This window comes from Tachypleus tridentatus, chromosome 8 (genome assembly GCF_004210375.1).
Source record: "Tachypleus tridentatus isolate NWPU-2018 chromosome 8, ASM421037v1, whole genome shotgun sequence".
Taxonomy (NCBI): Eukaryota; Metazoa; Arthropoda; class Merostomata; order Xiphosura; family Limulidae; genus Tachypleus; species Tachypleus tridentatus.
The window spans coordinates 75,393,465-75,411,121 of record NC_134832.1 but is presented as its reverse complement, the minus strand read 5'-3'; the positions used below and the strand labels follow the sequence as shown (position 1 = coordinate 75,411,121).

General features: G+C 29.9%; 1 protein-coding gene and 1 long non-coding RNA gene across 17 annotated transcripts in view; one reads left to right on the top strand and one right to left on the bottom strand.

Moving 5' to 3' along the window:
- The window catches only part of LOC143222702 (uncharacterized), a 48,850-nt gene that overhangs the window by 14,501 nt on the left and 16,692 nt on the right, over positions 1–17,657 (bottom strand). The gene's annotated exons all lie outside the window — the stretch shown is intronic.
- LOC143222695 (L-xylulose reductase-like) lies at positions 2,356–16,032 on the top strand. 16 transcript variants are annotated; one of them, XM_076449542.1, is made up of 9 exons: positions 2,380–2,464; positions 4,710–4,798; positions 5,134–5,190; positions 6,345–6,442; positions 6,913–7,067; positions 8,456–8,498; positions 10,619–10,783; positions 12,243–12,360; positions 13,394–16,032. In XM_076449542.1, the coding sequence occupies exons 2-9, from the start codon at positions 4,747–4,749 to the stop codon at positions 13,495–13,497; spliced, it is 792 nt and encodes a 263-aa protein (XP_076305657.1). In that variant the 5' UTR covers positions 2,380–2,464; positions 4,710–4,746; the 3' UTR covers positions 13,498–16,032. The 16 variants fall into 16 exon arrangements, with proteins under 16 accessions (XP_076305660.1, XP_076305666.1, XP_076305667.1 ...); XM_076449540.1 differs by lacking the exon at positions 2,380–2,464 and adding an exon at positions 2,933–3,179; XM_076449543.1 differs by lacking the exon at positions 2,380–2,464 and adding an exon at positions 3,192–3,453.

The window sequence follows — 17,657 nt, the reverse complement described above, 5'->3', positions numbered from 1 at the left end:
CAATAGGTCTTCAGTTTTGTTTACGTGCGACTATGTGTTCGTATGTAATAGTATTGTTCGGAATGTACAAACTACGTATAAGCTTTTAAATTTGTATGTAGTTTCATTTTCTTTTGTATTTCTATTGATTGAAAAATTGTTTAAAGGAATTCTTGACAAGATACTTTGTGGTGTAAATATGATATTCATTGTTTGTCATTTAGAGATGTTTAATATATTATTTTATTGTATTATAGTTTGAAAAATCTCATCATAGGGTGTTTTCATTCTGTATTGTGGTTTTATATTGAGCTTTGTACTAAACATAATGGGCCCGGCATGGCCAAGCGTGTTAAGGCGTGCGACTCGTAATCCGAGGGTCACGAGTTTGCATCCCCGTCGCGCCAAACATGCTCGCTCTTTCAGCCGTGGGAGCGTTATAATGTGACGGTCAATCCCACTATTCGTTGGTAAAAGAGTAGCCCAAGAGTTGGAGGTGGGTGGTGATGACTAGCTGCCTTCCCTCTAGTTTTACACTGCTAAATTAGGGACGGCTAGCACAGATAGCCCTCGAGTACCTTTGTGCGAAATTCAAAAAACAAGCAAACAAACTAAACATAAATCTTTCTCTTTTTTGACTTTACAGAAGTGTGTATTGTTGTATTTTTTATTATTATATAATCATTATGAAGGGATCTCTTTTTAACGTTAACTATTATGAACCATAGAATTTAAAGCGTGATGTACGGTGTTCTTTAGAATATAATTTTTAAAGAGTTTGTTTTTATATTTTTATGAATCGATATTAATTTTGTCTTTCTTAAATTGATTATTTTGTATTCCATGACTTTGACCTCCTATAAAAGAGTAGTTATTATATTTCTTTGTATCTCATTTTACATTAGTAATTTTATAAGAACTATGATATCGTATTGAAAATTATTGTAGTTTATAAATAAAGAAAACTTTTCAAAAATAATAAGGGAAAGTAAATATAGGAATAGCTCAAATCAATACTTCAAATACAACGCGAACAAGATAGTATTAATGCAATTTGCATCTTCTCTACATAATAACACATGAAAAAATTAATATATATATACATATAACTATAAAATTAGGTTTATCCTATTTTTGTCTGTTAACATTCTACTACACTGTGTGCTTGTGTAGGACATCTTGGTCAGGAGATATTAGGTAGTTAGAAGTGAGAGTTTACGACCATGATCACAGGTCTGCATGAACAAAGCAAGAGAGATCACTTTGCTCGCGGCCCGGCATGGCCAAGCGTGTTAAGGCGTGAGACTCGTAATCTGAGGGTCGCGAGTTCGCATCCCCGTCGCGCCAAACATGCTCGCTCTTTCAGCCGTGGGAGCGTTATAATGTGACGGTCAATCCCACTATTCGTTGGTAAAAGAGTAGCCCAAGAGTTGGCGGTGAGTCGTGATGACTAGCTGCCTTCCCTCTAGTCTTACACTGCTAAATTAAGGACGGCTAGCACAAATAGCCCTCGAGTAACTTTGTGCGAAATTCAAAACAAACAAACAAACACTGCTCGCGTTCAAAGATATAATAGAAGTAAACATAGAACATTTCTTAAAATGTTTCAGGCTGATAATTGACTGGAATAACTCGAAACTGAAAAAGTATGTTCAATGCCTTTTCTTGGTATGGAAGAATTTGAATGAAGAACAATTCTGAGAATGCGAGACAGCCATTACTGATTTGTGCTGGAGGCTTGAAATAATGTAAATAAATAAATCAATTGGTTGAAGTGAAGGGTGAAGGATCTAAAGAGAAGCTTCAACGAAAGCTTTACTGCTTATATAGATGATCTGTACCATTTGCACAGAAAAGCGTATACTGCAACAGTCACGACATATTGTAAGAAAATCTTTTAAATAATTTTGTGGATAAGAAACCCAGCAAGGTGATGTAGCATCACTTGGATGTGAGAAACATTTTCATCTTCAGTCTTTTACTGAGATAGTTTCTTTGTGATGTGATACAAAGTAGTGATTTTAAATCAGTCAAAGAAGTAGAAGCCTGTAGCAGCAGCTGCAGTTAATTCACCTTGGACAGGCCATCTTTTCCAGATACTCACTCGTAACAGCTTTGAAGCAGCTGAAGGTTAACTTGTCGTTAACACATACATGCCACCATAAACTTAGTAAACTTTAATATTATTATTTTTCTGTAATGTATAACTTATATGCCATTAAACAAATTAATACCACAAATTACATCACAAGAATAATCTCACGAAAGACTTATAAAATTTGTATAATAAAAATAAAAATTTCTGGCTCTTGATTTGTTAAATATATATCTATATACGTACATAAATAATATATTAATTTAAATTTTATTCTCGTCTCTGTAACGAATATTTCGTAAGCGGTTTTATGGTTTAAAATAAGATTAAAAGCATGTGATTGATCTTTTAGATTTAGACTTTGACCACTTTTAGATTGTGCTAAATGAGGTGAGAATAATATTATACATGATATATGATTGAAATGATTAAATTTATGGATGTTACGTGCATGTTTAGCCATTTCAGTCGAATTGTTTTTTGTTTTTTTCTTGATAGTATTATTTAAGATCGTGTATTAAAAATAAGGCCAAACTCAAAGTAAAGTAGTAACTTATTAGTAGTAGTAATAATAATTCACATTGGATACGTTAGTATTACTAATACTTTTAGTGTTTTTATTAGGAGTAGTTTTAATAATCTGTAATATAATACAAGTAATTAAAATTGTGAACATAAAATGCAAATAGTGAAATAGATTAAAAACTACTTTGAAACATACTTAAAATTCGTATTTTTTTCTTAAACTGTACTTGTATATTAATATAAATATAGTAGTGATACTTTAATATGTTACAGAGTTGTAATTTATGGTTAAAGAAGTAGAACGTAATTAATTAATGAACCCCAGATGGCAATAGTGGCATTTGTACGTTAAGTATAGTTACAACTTTCATATTTTTATTTTACAATAAATCAAAACAGTGTAGTCACTTACTCGGTTATTGTAAATGTAACAACTAAAGTACAGATAATAGTCTGTAAATATAATAGATGTTAGCGTATAATATAGTACATATACTACGTAGAAAAGGAAAATCAATAACGGTTGATTTCCCAGAACGTTTAAAAGGTTCTTTTTTTTATTAATTATACACACTTATAGGTAATTCTTTTCTTATTTCATATACCCTTCAGTGATTCATTGTAATTCTGAATAACTCAAATATAGCACAAATAGCCTAACTTGTAGCTTTGTGTTTAATACAAACAAACAAACTTATTTCTTTTATATGTGCTGCCCACAGAAATGTTAAAATTTAAAGAAAATGTTTGCCATTTATTTGATAAACTACCCATGTCTGGTAAATTACCTTATACCCAAATTCATATGCAGTTTATCATTTGAGCAATCAGTCTTATGATTTACAGGAAGTTGGGTAAGTGATACATTATGAAATTATTGTTAAAGCTATATTTGGCTTGTGTTTACATACATGTATGTGCTCAGTGACCTTAAGAGTATGCTGGAAACTTTAGGAGAGCATTTCATATTTCCCAAAATGTCTCAAAGAAACAATACTTTCCTCAGCCTTATATCTGTCCCATTAAGAAGTTTAAAACAGGACTGTATTACAGAGGAAAGGAACTTGGCTGATGTACTAATTCACTTTTACTTGTATATTAACTAAAAAAAGAAAGACGGATATCTAACCTAGTTACATTAAAACTTTGTTGTAGAAATAGTTATGCTTTGGAGTTTTTGCAAGAATAAAGTTGTAGTCCTGGACAGATTATATATTAAAGCCTTTAAGAAAAACTAAGTAAGATTTTGAGTGTGTATTTAGCTTTAAGGTTTCAATAGTTGCTAGAAACTGTACTTGAAAAATCCCTAAAGGTAAGAGAAGTTGCTAAAACCTAGTTGTAAACAAATAAAGGCAGAAGAAAAGTTCAGGAATTTCAAATATGTGAATCCATTTATAAAAATTATTTAAAAAAACAATTTTTGGAAAGTTTTAAATCTTGGGATATACCAAATACATTACAACTGTCCTGTACGCTATTGTATAGTTAATTTCGAAAGTTTAAGCAGCAGCAGTTTCTTGCTACTTTTTTATGTTCTCTGCAAAAAAAAAATGTGCTAACAAGAGACTTAAGTACAACAACCATATTACAGATATCTAGCAACACACACACACGCATAATATATATATAATGCAGAGTTGTAAACGTTTCTGATGTTGTAAGTTTGTGAAGAATTGACTAAATCAATTTTAATGGAATTTGACAGAATTCAGATAGACCTTCCAAAGGTCAAATCTAAAAGGATAATCAACCAGACAATTGGTTTGTTTTAGGCAGCCATTTCAGCTTTACTAACTTGATGTCACAAATACAATTAGAACTCAACTAAAGATAAGGTCAATAGTAAACTTTATGAAGCTCCTGCCAAATGGAAGTGATATTTAGTGCCACATATAGTATGGATACCCTTGCATCAGATGAATGGTTTGTCTGTTGCTGCTCAAAATAATAAAAGACATAACTCATGTCCATTATTTATGGCATTGGTTTTTAAGCCCAGTATTCAGAAAATCTTTGCTTGTTTACAATATAACCAGTTACTCAAGATGTAAGTTAGATCAATTCATATAATGGTACATAAAATTTCACATAGTAAATATTAACCTTGCAGTTATTTCTTGCCCTAAGTTACACCTGAGGATTTATTTATGCATGATCACTACTGGAGTTGGTCACCTCTGGCCAGGCCTGTTACATTAGGTCAGTATGCTTTATATTATTGATACTTACTAGTAGGCATACAACATGAATATAAAATAAATAATCTCAATTAATTGTTCCTATACATATAAGTTTGTATGCAAATGACAATATTTATGTAAACAAAGCAAACAGTTTTTGATATTTTTAGTTATGCAAGCAAGTGAATCTGGGATAAAGTTTCCCTTTTGTAAGTTTATAGTGCAAATAAAAAGTTGTATATATTATAACCTTTGTATGTGAGCTTACAGGTTTGCTTCACTGTTTGCATTTTATTACATAATTTCATTCAGCAGAAGGTGATCTGAGTATAACATAATAGAATCTGTCTACAGATAAGATGGAGATTTCATTTGTTGGAAAGAAAGCACTTGTTACTGGAGCAAGCCAAGGTATGTACAGAGCTCCTGGTAGGATAAGTATCTACATAAATGCACATTTTGTCATATAAAAATGTATTAAAAGTAAAAATAATGATTAACAAATACACGTACTATTCAGTGGTATGTATACGATCCACATGTGTTTTCATTTTTGCCAGTTCAAAAAGAACAAAAATGTATTTGCAATAAACATAATGCATAAATCATTTTTAAAGTAAAGTGATTGATGAATTATACAGTGATTTGTAAGACTTAATGCAAAATCTTTTACATAAAATTCAAAAAAATTGTTTTCAATCCTTTATAATCTGGAGTTGTATTTTACTTATTTGGTTTGCCCTCCTAACAGTACTGGAAAGCTGTGATTTGGCAAAAACTATAGTATCCTACAGAAGGAATAGTAAATTTAATAATATATTACACTTCTAAGTCATTAATGAATTCTTTCTCTTCTTCACTGAAATTACAAATTTATGTGAGGGGAAAGAAATTCATGAATGAATTATACAGCAGCTACCTATAGTTTGTAGTTACTTTTGAACTGAAAATTATATCAGTTGAATTGATGCATTAATACAATGAAGAACTTGCTGTATACCAAAAGCAACAATCTCCTTAAATATTATAACATGAGTCATTTTGTGACGTTTTCACCTACATAACTGACATGTAATTTACTGGTATCTAATAAAATTGTGATGTTTTACTTTATGTACATATAGTATAGTAATTACTTTTGATCTGAGTACTAAAATGTGAATGACTTGCATGACATGTCAAGTTAATACTTGAAAAACTTAGTACATCAATGTAATCTATGATAAATAGTATAATCACAATTGTTGCCATGCCAACATGATGAAATGTTGCAGTATTTTCTTCCTTAATATTTTTCTACTTATTTTTACTCATTGATAATTCATGCTAATATGAAAACTAGGAAAATTTTAAGCTACTTTTTTCACAAAAGTTAATCTGACTGTTCTTTGTAGCAATAAAAATACATATATACTTATTTAGATAATTTTACTACATTATACTCCTTAAAACTGCCATTTAGATGCTCATTAGTTTTTTGAAAGATTCAATATAGTGGAACATATATTTCAATATATCATCAGTCTGCTTCTTGAAATATAAACATTGTTTGTATTCCTTGTCAGGAATTGGTCAAGCTATAGCTAAAAAACTTGTGGAATGTCAAGCAGAAGTGATAGCTGTGAGTAAGACTAAAGCCCACCTGGATGTCTTAAAGGCTGAAGTAAGATTATCTTAAAATAGGTTATTCTTTTTTGCAATCCTGCAGTCCATTGTAAACTTAACTGCTTAACCATTAGTACAGACATTAGAAACAAGTGTGCATTTTAAATTTTGAAATGTGTAGAGTGGAAATTTGAATAATTGTATATATTTTGTGAAAACATGCGTGTAGAAAAGATTCAAATATTGTTTAATGAATATTTATGTTATGAATCTCTAATGACTGCTACAGCTTTCTACAGACCATTGTAGCAAAACCTGATTCATTTTGGTAACTTCCATTTCCTGTGATCTGTCACTACCACAGTTTGTTTCCACTCAAAAACTCCTCAAACATTACAAAAATTTGTTTAATAATGGTAGTTTGTGTTAGTAAATTACAATGCACTACATTATTAATTCTAATTTGTTCTTCAGTACTTTAAGCTATTCTAATAGATGCATAAATAATGGTTTTTCTTGCTGTTAAAGCTACCTTCTATCAAAACTGTCTGTGTGGATTTATCCAATTGGGAAGCTACTGAGGAAGCATTAAAAGACATTGGTCCAGTGGATCTTTTGGTCAATAATGCTGGAGTATCAAGATGCCAGTCTCTGGGAGACATCACTGCTGATGCCATAGACATGTAACTATAGTAGAGAATTTTCTGTTTCAAAAAATAATTTGCTAAGCTGGTTTTCTTGGTTAATTCTTACTTATGTCCTGAATTTCTAAAGTTCTGGAACTTGTCAAAATATAAAATCTAAACGATTATGAATTTTAACCTGTTGTGACACATTTGTGAATAATGAATTTCTTGAAACATTTATATAAGTTTAAATGTTTTTTCTTTCAAACAATGCAAAATAAATACTCGAACAGGATGATTAATAGACTATCTATCAGCAGTGATTATCTTGATTTATGTCGCATGAAATCACTGATCAATCAAAATTATGGTTAACTTGATTAATGTCAAGAAAATAATCAACTAATCAAAATCAGTGTTTCCAGTTATTACCAGTTTTAATTATTCTGGTTATCCAAGTAATCAAAATTTTGCCATTTTGATATTTCTTTATTTTAGATTAATTCAAAGTCACTTGTTTTCATTGATTAGTGGCACAATTTACAGAAATAATCAACTGATCAAAATTTGTGTTTCCAATTATTACTGTTTTCATTTATTCTAACTGTGCTAATCTCATTGGAGAATAATTAATTAGTTAAGTGTAATTGATTAATTAGCCCAATGATTAATCAACTGTCAAATTCTTGTGACTGCCCAGGTCTAATAAGCACAAGAACAGTTGACATGTAGTTGCGCATTCTCAGGGTTGGACCTGAGTGGGTGATATGTGTTCCTGCACAGGGAATTTACTCCAGAAGGTTACAAAATTGATACTCCAATTATCAGCTCTTGTCAATTTTACAAGAAGGGAGACTCCAAATACAAAACTCGTGTAGGCCACAATTTTGCCTAGGGCTGACTCTATACATCTTTATAGAACAGTATTTTAATTTTCTTTTAATAAACATAGGGAAAAATTGAAAACTTGTAATGTGTGAAATGTAGCACTAGCAGTAACTAAAAAGTTAACAAAATACACACACACACACACACACACACACACAGCTCAAATGGAAGTTTAAGATTTTCTCCTTTTTCTGTTAATTAGGCATAAAATTTCATTGTTCCTAATAAACATATTTGTATCTACTACACTCAACTTTCATCTAAAAACACAATTTCAACTTTCCCAGAGAAAAATAAATATATCTAAAAAATATTAAGACTGTTTTTATCATTAATAATAAAATTACATTTCCTGTGATATGTATTGTCTTTTGAAAAAATATAAGATTTTCCTCTATGCTCACAATTGTGTAAACTATAAAATAAAGAATTTATAATATTCAATTTAAGAAAGGAACTAACTTGTATTTACTTGAAATAGCATTTTCCTGAACTTCCATTTGATTTTTATATTGCTTGGATGCATACACTAACATGTTGGTTATAATTTATTTCAGGACATTTTCAGTCAATGTAAAAGCAGTAATTAATGTAACTCAGGTATGTAGTTATGGAAAATCAGGAATAGGTGTTTTTATTTTGCTTAAAGTGCATCTTTAAGTATGCCATATACCATATTGTTATATATTCATTATTTTTGCATAGACACTAGCATATAAAGTATCCAGTAGATAAATGTCCTTTGTGTTTAAGACCAGTCATGTCTTGAATCTATTTCATCAGTGTTTTCCAACCATTGTTCTATGAAAACATCCTTTAATGAACATGTAACTCCTCTTGTATACAAATAATTATATACTTAAAATTCTAAATCTTTCAAACTTCTTTTTAAAACCCTGGGTATAGCTAGATTCTATCTATACTTCAATTATTTCTAAAATACAATCCTTCTATAAAGAATTTGTTAATCGTTGGAGTTAAGGTGAGGGGGACCACTGCAATACATGATGATTTTCTTTTATTTTTCTCTACTCTTAAAATCAGGATGTCAACAGCCAGCCCAGGTCCCAGGGTCAGTAATATCTTTTGGACTATCCTTTCATTCTATGTATTAACTTTTGCTGATTTTTCATAAGAGATATTTAATGACATGTTTCTTCATGAATTAATGAAAATGCAGTAGCCATTTTAGGTCATCAAATAGTGAGTTTTGTAATATCATACTGCTGGGCCCCTCCTCAGGCTTCCTGAGGCAGCTGCTCCCAACCCCATTAGTCCTGCATAAGACTTGTTTTAGTTTCATGTGTAGTTGATACAGTATCTGTATGTTTAAAGTAACAAATAGAGAATTCAAGAATGCCACTCAATTAAAACAAGATCAGTTGATTACACAGCAATGGCACATGTTCAAGACATTCCAAAAGCTGTGAAATTACATAGTTATCTTAAGTAATTGAGATTAGCCCTATTCATCTATTTAATAAGTTTATTTTTTTAGTGCTTTACTTGTATTTATGTAAACACCAAAGAGTTTGGTACTGTAAATTCTAATTTTAATAACTAGACTACTTTTTGTACTATCAACTTATCTAATTATTTTGCAATGGTTATTAGTGCACTTTTTTAAGTCGGCAATTTTGTAAAACAAGAACTATTTTGAATGTTCTATAATTATTGACTGATATTTTCTTTTTAACTTTAATAAGAGCTTTTCCCCATGAGTAAATAGCAACTTAGCTTGCCTGATATCTCAGTTTTACAAATATCGCTAAAATTAAAACATTTATTCTCTTTCCTTTGATCTTGAGATGTCACTCTGATGGTGATGTCAACTTTAACCTGGTTAAATAATTGGAGGTTTCATGTATGTTGATTAAACATACAATTGTTTAGGTAACATTATGATTTTTTTTACACTGAAATTTTGGAATACTACCACATGTAAGACATCATCATCAGTTTCTACATGTTCATACATATGATACCTTACCTGTCTTTATTAGGTAAGGAAGATTGTCTTAAAAATAGTAAATATATTTTAATAACTATATATATATTAACACCTTACGACTATATGAATGTCAGTCATCATATTTAACTAAATGTTTCTCCTAATTCAACTTAATACATTTTTTAGATCATCTCTAAATATCACTAACTCTTCACATAAATGTCGTATTTCTCAATTACTGCAAATCACATTCATACCAACTGTATGTTTTGATACTTTTCACTAAGATATAGGTCCAGTTTATTTCTCTTTGGTCACATTCAGTGTTACTGATGAGGAGTAGAATTCTCCAAAACCAGTTTTACCAAATACAATGTGTTGATCAAAGTGTGGATTGAATTGAACATCCCTTGAGCTTAAACTTGGAGATTTAAAAATTTTTGAAATACTTAGTTTATTTAGTGCATGTTAAACATGTTTAATTCTTATGTGGCGAACATTCATTTTCTGACTTGTTTATGATGCTCATTTGTGGCAATCACTTTGCAATATTGTCAGTGCAGGAACTATATAGGTTTTGCATATTCTTTATTCAAGATTAAGTGGTTGTCTATTTTCTTATTTGTGTGTGTCTTGAGAATCTTAGCTTATTCCTGTTTAAAACTTGTTCACAGTTAATTTAAAAACAACATGAAAGTTTCTTACCTTTTTAGTTCTTATTAACATTAAACATGTTCTAAAATTCACAGATGTTCTTGTTTTTTGTTAGATTGTCAGTGGAATCATGAAGAAACAAGGAAGAGGAGGATCAATAGTAAACATTTCAAGCCAGGCTGGAATGGTTGCTCTCTTGGATCACTGTGTGTATTGTTCGACTAAAGGAGCTTTAGACCAACTCACTCGTTGTATGGCTCTGGAACTTGGGCCTTATCAAGTAATATCAGTTGATTATATATTATTTAAAATGATTTTGGTTTTATTTTCTATACAAATATTTGGAATCTTTTTGTCTTTTCACGTATGTTTTAAAAATTGTGAATTAAATAGAAATAATAGAGCGATAGTTAGTGAATTATCAATGTTAAAAGTGTGGCCTAGTGCTCTATTTATAAAATGTCACTAACACAGCAATATTTTAAACCTCAATTTGTTTTATGTGTAAAGTTTTGTGTGTAACCCTTCCTCTCCCATGTTGCTTGTATGAGTGACATTATTTTTTGGTAGTGTACCACATCACACACATGTGAGTGTCCCTCACTGGGACAGTGGTAAGTCTATGGATTTGTAATGCTAAAACCAAGGGTTTGATTCCCATCCATGTACACAGTGGATAACTTGATATGGCTTTGGTGTAAGAAAACACACACACGTACAAATATGAGTGACACACAATATGTTGTTAGATTCATAATGCACAATTGTTATTCACAGTACTTTACATTTATAAATGGCTATTTGAGTGTGAATTGTGAGATTTATTCTTAAGCTTTTGTTATGGTTTTAATATAATATTTAGGCAGAACAACTTGTATACATTTGTGTTATTTCACAATAAAAAAAATGATTTTGTGTGTGTGTTTAAAATCAAACATTTGATCTGTAAATCCTTACATAAAATATTTTTTTTTGTTCTTTATTTCTCAACTGGGTTATTTATTACAAAAGTAAAATACTTTTTTTGAAATTAATAACAACCATATTTATACCTAATAACCCTAAATCTGACAAGAATTACTGTTTAGCATAGAAGATGAAGTTGGGCCAAAGCAAAATTCCACGAATGTTAACTTGGGAGCAAATGTGTTAAAATGTTTTGGTAAATACTGTTTATTTGTTTGTTTGTATTTTTTAAATGTGTGCAAAATTATATAAGGTCTATCTGCACTAGCCCTCACTAATTTAGCAGTGTAAGACTAAAGGAAAAGCAGCTTGTCATCCCCACCCACTGCCAACTCTTGGGTTATTCTTTTACTAACAAACAGTGGGATTCACTGTAACATTAAAATGCCCCCATGGATAAAAGGGGCAAGCATGTTTGGTGTGATGGAGATTTGAACACAAGTGTCCAGATGTGTAGCAGAAGAGACCTTCAACAGAACATTATCTCAATTTTTCATGATAAAATGCTTAATAAAGTTTATTCTTGACAACATTGTCTATATAATTAGCTCATATTCTACATTCCAGAATGCCCTAGTCAAATAATGGAACATTGATATAATAAAGAATCACTTGCTTATTTCCTGGTGTTTTACTATAGTAAGTCTTATCATGTGGATTTATCTTTAAAATATATATACTAATATAATTGCATAAAAATTAATGAGCTGAACCTGACGTGTCAATTTTTCTCATATTTATTGAAGGCCAAAATATATGTTTACCCGTTTTAGATTAGGGTTAACTCAGTCAGTCCAACTGTTGTGATGACTGAAATGGCTAAGGTTGCCTGGAGTGATCCAGTGAAAGTTTCTGAAATGAAGGCTAAGATACCTTTAGGTCGTTTCTGTGGTATGTTTTGTGTATTTTTCTCATAAATATAAGCCTCATTTGTATGTATGTGTGTGTGCATGCTTTGAGATATTGGAATTTTGTTTAGTGTATTAAAAGTTAATGATCTACCTGTACAAATAGGTTGTATTTTCTTGCTTACCTAACTCTTTCACAGTGGACTCGGTATAATACAAAAGAGTTCATCTACATACATGCATGCATTAAATATTTGTACTATAACGTTTTATACAGCATGTTTATCTTCATAAAATTTACTAGACTTTTAGAAAAGAATAGGAGTATGTTATACAAAAAAAAGTCAGATTTTTACTAAAGATTTGTTTGTGAAAATATAGAGTTTGTTTTGTTACTACTGTGAGTGCATAGTGATTTCATGTAATGGTTTAAACAGAAAACTAACATTGTGCACTTCATTAAAATGGGTCTTCCATTTTTAAAAGTAAATGGTAAAATATATCAGGATATATGTATTTATAAAACGGTAATTAATATTACCATTGACTGCATTCCAAGAGATGTTGTTACCAGTGTTATATGATACATGACAGTAACTAAAACATTTACAAAATGTACATTTGTACATTCTTTATATACTGTCCAAATGAAAATTTAATATAAAGCAAAATTGTGTCTGATTTTAATGGTTCTAAAGAAACTTTGTAAGTTGACATGACTCTCACCTTTTTTGACTAGATTTAAACCAGACATAAACATTGTAAGTTATTCAGAATGACTATCTCAGTAAATGATATGAATAATATAAACTGTAAAATAGTAAAAGATAAATAAAGTAATAATGTAATTAGCAGTAAATATATCAGAAAATAGTTATTTATGAAACAGTCATAAATACTTTCACTGACTGCATTTCCTAAATACATGAATTATTAGTGTTATCTGGTACTCTTATCGTATTTCACATTAATACTGATTTTTATGTTTGACTGAGATCATGTTACTTAAGTAACATGCAATACTATTAATAAGATTGTTTTTTCACTGTAATCGAATTTTAATGTTTCTTTGACAGAACCAGAACATGTTGTTTATCCTGTTCTGTATCTGCTGAGTGACAAGGCTGACATGATCACTGGAGCCATTCTTCCAGTTGATGGTGGATACACAGCATGTTAATGTATATGGTATTATTAATATCAGATTGCTGGTATTCAAAAGCTTTAATTTTTAATGTGCATTTTAAATGATTACTGAGCTATTCATAACAATACATGTAATACTTGTAATTCTGATATATTAAAATGCCATTGTATCAAATGCCCAAAACATTACAAGTTAGTAGAAAGAAACAAAACTGTACAATGAATGTGAACCTTTTTTCTTATGCCTTTTGAGTGCTATATTTGTGGTAGTAATGTTGAAAACAAATCAACATAATGGTAAAAGCATTATGTACCTGATTCTCGATACACTAATTTAATTTGTATGATTCAGCAAAGATGATTGTTTCTCACCGATTATCAAAGAAGTATACAACACAGACTGATCGTGTAATGTCAATACATGTGTGAATTAAACAAAATTGCAAACTGTGTCAATATGATGTTTATCCAATATGCAGATAAAAAAAAAAGACTTCTATATAATATTTTTTATGTTAGAAATGAAGATGAATACATGGGCTTTAAACCTATAACTTGCCAAACAGACAGTTTCTTTTAACCACCTAAATTAACTCATTTCAAATACTGCAGTCTTTAAATTTCACTTTATTGAGTTGCATTGAGAAAATTTTGCAGAAGTCTAAAGTTTTCTTAATTTACTTTTAAAGTAAACTGTTTCATACTATTAGGGTAAGTTGTACCAAGTGAACTATTTTAAAATAGAAAAATTAAGAGTGTTACACCATTGTTTAAATGATAATTAAAGTAAGGCAAAGTAGTGATATTGAATCATGTATCTTCAGTTTTTAAGTTAAATCATTATGTTAAATATAGTTATCACCTGTACTTAAGCTAGACTCCCTTAGAATCATTTGTATGTGTATTTAGAAATTTGTGGGTATGATAAAGAATGTTTGTATGCATATAAATGTATTTTAACTGATATTATATTACTTATAAATATCTTACAATAATATAGTTTGGAAAAGTAGATGTCTATGCATCAGGATTGCATTTAGCTGAACTAGTTTATTTTGTCATGGTAAGATCTGTCGCTTTGTCTAGGATACAGTCATTCAACTGGTTAAAAAATTCTTTCTTGAAGATGCAAATATTGAAAGTGTTGTTTACAAGGAAAATTTATAAACAGCTTTTCCAATACGATTTTGATAGTTCTTAGTTTTTCATTGTACCTTGAAACTGTACAACTCTATATGTATTGTTGAATTTTGAAACATTCTGAAGTTTTTGAAGTAGAATAATACAGTTTGAAAAAAATGGTGTTTTTTCATTCATTGCACATGAATAATATAAAGAAGAATAGAAAAACAAATATTAAAAAAATTCATGTATAGATATAATGCCTACTATTAATGACTCTTAACGTGTGAGAATTTGTTGTTAAAATTAACCATTTTTTATACTATAAAGTTTTTAAAGCCAGTTTTCAGAGTATTGTTTATTTCATTTGGTGCAATAACAAAATGTTACACACACATTTTAAAGGAAATGCATGTGCAATAAACATGTTTTAACATATTTTGTTTTTGTTTGACTTTTGGATAGTGTTGTGTAGGTTTCTAAAGTTTTGTATGTAAATTCAGTGTTTTGTTAAGTTCAGCAAATTATTTTAACAATTACAGAAACTTGAAAGATTAATTAGCTTTTGAAGGAGGGGTGTTATATTTATAAAAATAGAATGTTAAGTAGAACATTTGAAGGTGATGACTGCTTAAGTTTCGTTAAAAGGTTTGTGACCAAGAAATTAACTCATTATGTATCAAATTTAGATTTTCTCCAAAGTTCTTTTCATATGGCTGGAGAATATCAATGTGTTTTTGTTGTTTCTTTTATGTAAAGTTTTATTAAACAGATTAAGAAAATATTTATATTAATTAAAAATTGTTGTTTATTTACACTTATGGCAATGTGTAACTGGCTCATTTGTTCTTCATATTATATTATTTTGTTTTTCCTTCTTGGTTATTTTAAATATATACACAAGTAATTTAAGAATTTTTCCAGGTCCCTACCTTTTTGTTGCCTGAAGGTATTTGGAAAATTTCTTGTTCTTTACTACATTTATTGATATAAATATTTATGTATTTTGTATCTTTTTATTCTCATATTACAGTTGAAGTGAACACAATTTTATTTTGTCATGAAAGACTGAATTCATTTGGATTTTATCTTCATGATTGAATCTTGCATCATCAACTGAAAAGCATTAATTATTTTAAGGCTTGATCCAGTTACAGTTTTACTTTGTATCACTATAACTACCAATTCTTGTAAATAATCGCTTTGGCCAATTCTAATTATCACCTTTAGTTTCTAGTTACTTGTAGTGTAATTATGTTGGCCTTCTCTAACTAAGACTTGCAATGTGTAATTACTCTGGGCTGTTTTAATTAAGACATATAAAGTGTAAGTACCTTGACCTGTTTACCAAACAATTTTTAAAAAAATATTCTTGGTTTACTGGAACACCTCTTGTGTATATAGTTACTCTGGCCAATAAAGTGTAATTACCTACAACTGCTGTAAATTGTAACAGCTACGTTTGTTTACTTTAACAAAAATCTCTAGCATGTAGTTACTTTGGCTTGCTGTAACTAATATTTCTAGTATTTATGAGGATTTTCCAAAATTTTCATAGACCAACCTAAAAATGAAAGTGGATTATATGATTGTTTCTGAATATATATTAAAATTGAACATTTTTATGAGTAAATAACATGTATGATATCATCAAACAAGCTTACTTTATGTGTTGTGGATTTTTGAAGGAGTGAGGAATGTTAAACATCATGAAGAGATTAAACTTGTGTCATGATCAAATATCTTATTAAAAAGAAAATGACACCTAAAGCAATCCACCAAGACATAGAAGCAACATTAGGAACGGGTACTCCAGCATATTCATGAGTGAAATAGAAGAGTGCTGCATTTAAACACAGTAGAGAAATGTGAAAATGCCCCAAACTCAAGTTGGTCCTGAACATTTACTGTGCCAAAAACTGTTGATAAAGTTCATAATTTAGTTATATAGGATAAAAGCATTATCACTGGGAAGTTACCAGAGGAAGTGGGAATCGGTAAAAGTACTATAGCAAGCATTTTGAGCAACAGTTTAGGCATGAGTAAGGTTAGTCACAAATGGCTTCCCAAAATGTTGTCAAATGAGCAAAAAGAGAACAGTTGTTGAAAGCCAGAGACAAAAATGTAAAGTTTGAAATGGAATAACCCATGTCTACCCGCTTCCTAAGAATTGCAAGTCACAACCCTCTGCTAGGAAGTCTATGGCATCAGTTATTTTTAGAATTCCTAGGGCATTTTATAAATTAGTTGATTATTTTATAAGGGGTCCAACCAATACAGGATGACATTCACGACTAATTGATAACCATAATTTATTCCCGTGGTTTTTACCAGGTTGTACGGGACAAGCGCAGCATGAAATATTCATTAAATTTTTAAACAATTTTTGAAAAACTATCTGAATAAAAATATCTGAAAACTAAGATAAATCTCAAACATCCATCCAGTAACTGCCATATGGTTCTAGTACATAAAATAATCAGATGTAACCCAATAAGAGTAGTTTTCTACATCTTAACTTTAAAGATTACGACACACTACAGTGTGTAGTTCATACAGATTCTGTCATCATAGTTTTAATGTTTCACTACAACAAAATTTCTTGGTAAATGATTTATATCTATTCTTTTTATTTGGCAAAGAATAATTAATAGTTGTATGTTCCAAAAGACTACCTTAAAACTGTTATAATTGTACTATTTTTGATTATTGGAACTTATTTCATTTCGATTATATTTACCCCTAAATCGTTATGTAATGGCCACATATTATAAAAGCGTTACTTAAAGTAACTAGCGATTACTGGAAATAAACGAAAGTTGAAACGGTGATATGATATGTCTGTAGACCGCACGCTATAATAGAATCATAATTATTTTACGAATTTTTCACTTGGTCTATAAATGACATTCTTTTCCATGTCGCGCCCCTTAAAACCATATAGAATTATTAGCTCAAGTCTAACATGTAATTTTTTATTTCCATCGGATTTTTGTGTTCTTTTATTTTTTTCGGAGTATATTTATACTTCTTATACAACGTTTAATATAGTCTAATACTGATATGTCGTCG

What these genes read in the sequence shown, in the direction of transcription:
- LOC143222695 (XM_076449539.1), top strand. Translation starts at nt 3,068, where the DNA reads ATGTTAGCGTATAATATAGTACATATACTACGTAGAAAAGGAAAATCA. An exon ending in TGTTACTGGAGCAAGCCAAG is followed by an intron (nt 5,191 to 6,344) that starts GTATGTACAGAG and finishes ATTCCTTGTCAG; the next exon opens with GAATTGGTCAAGCTATAGCT. An exon ending in TGGATGTCTTAAAGGCTGAA is followed by an intron (nt 6,443 to 6,912) that starts GTAAGATTATCT and finishes TTGCTGTTAAAG; the next exon opens with CTACCTTCTATCAAAACTGT.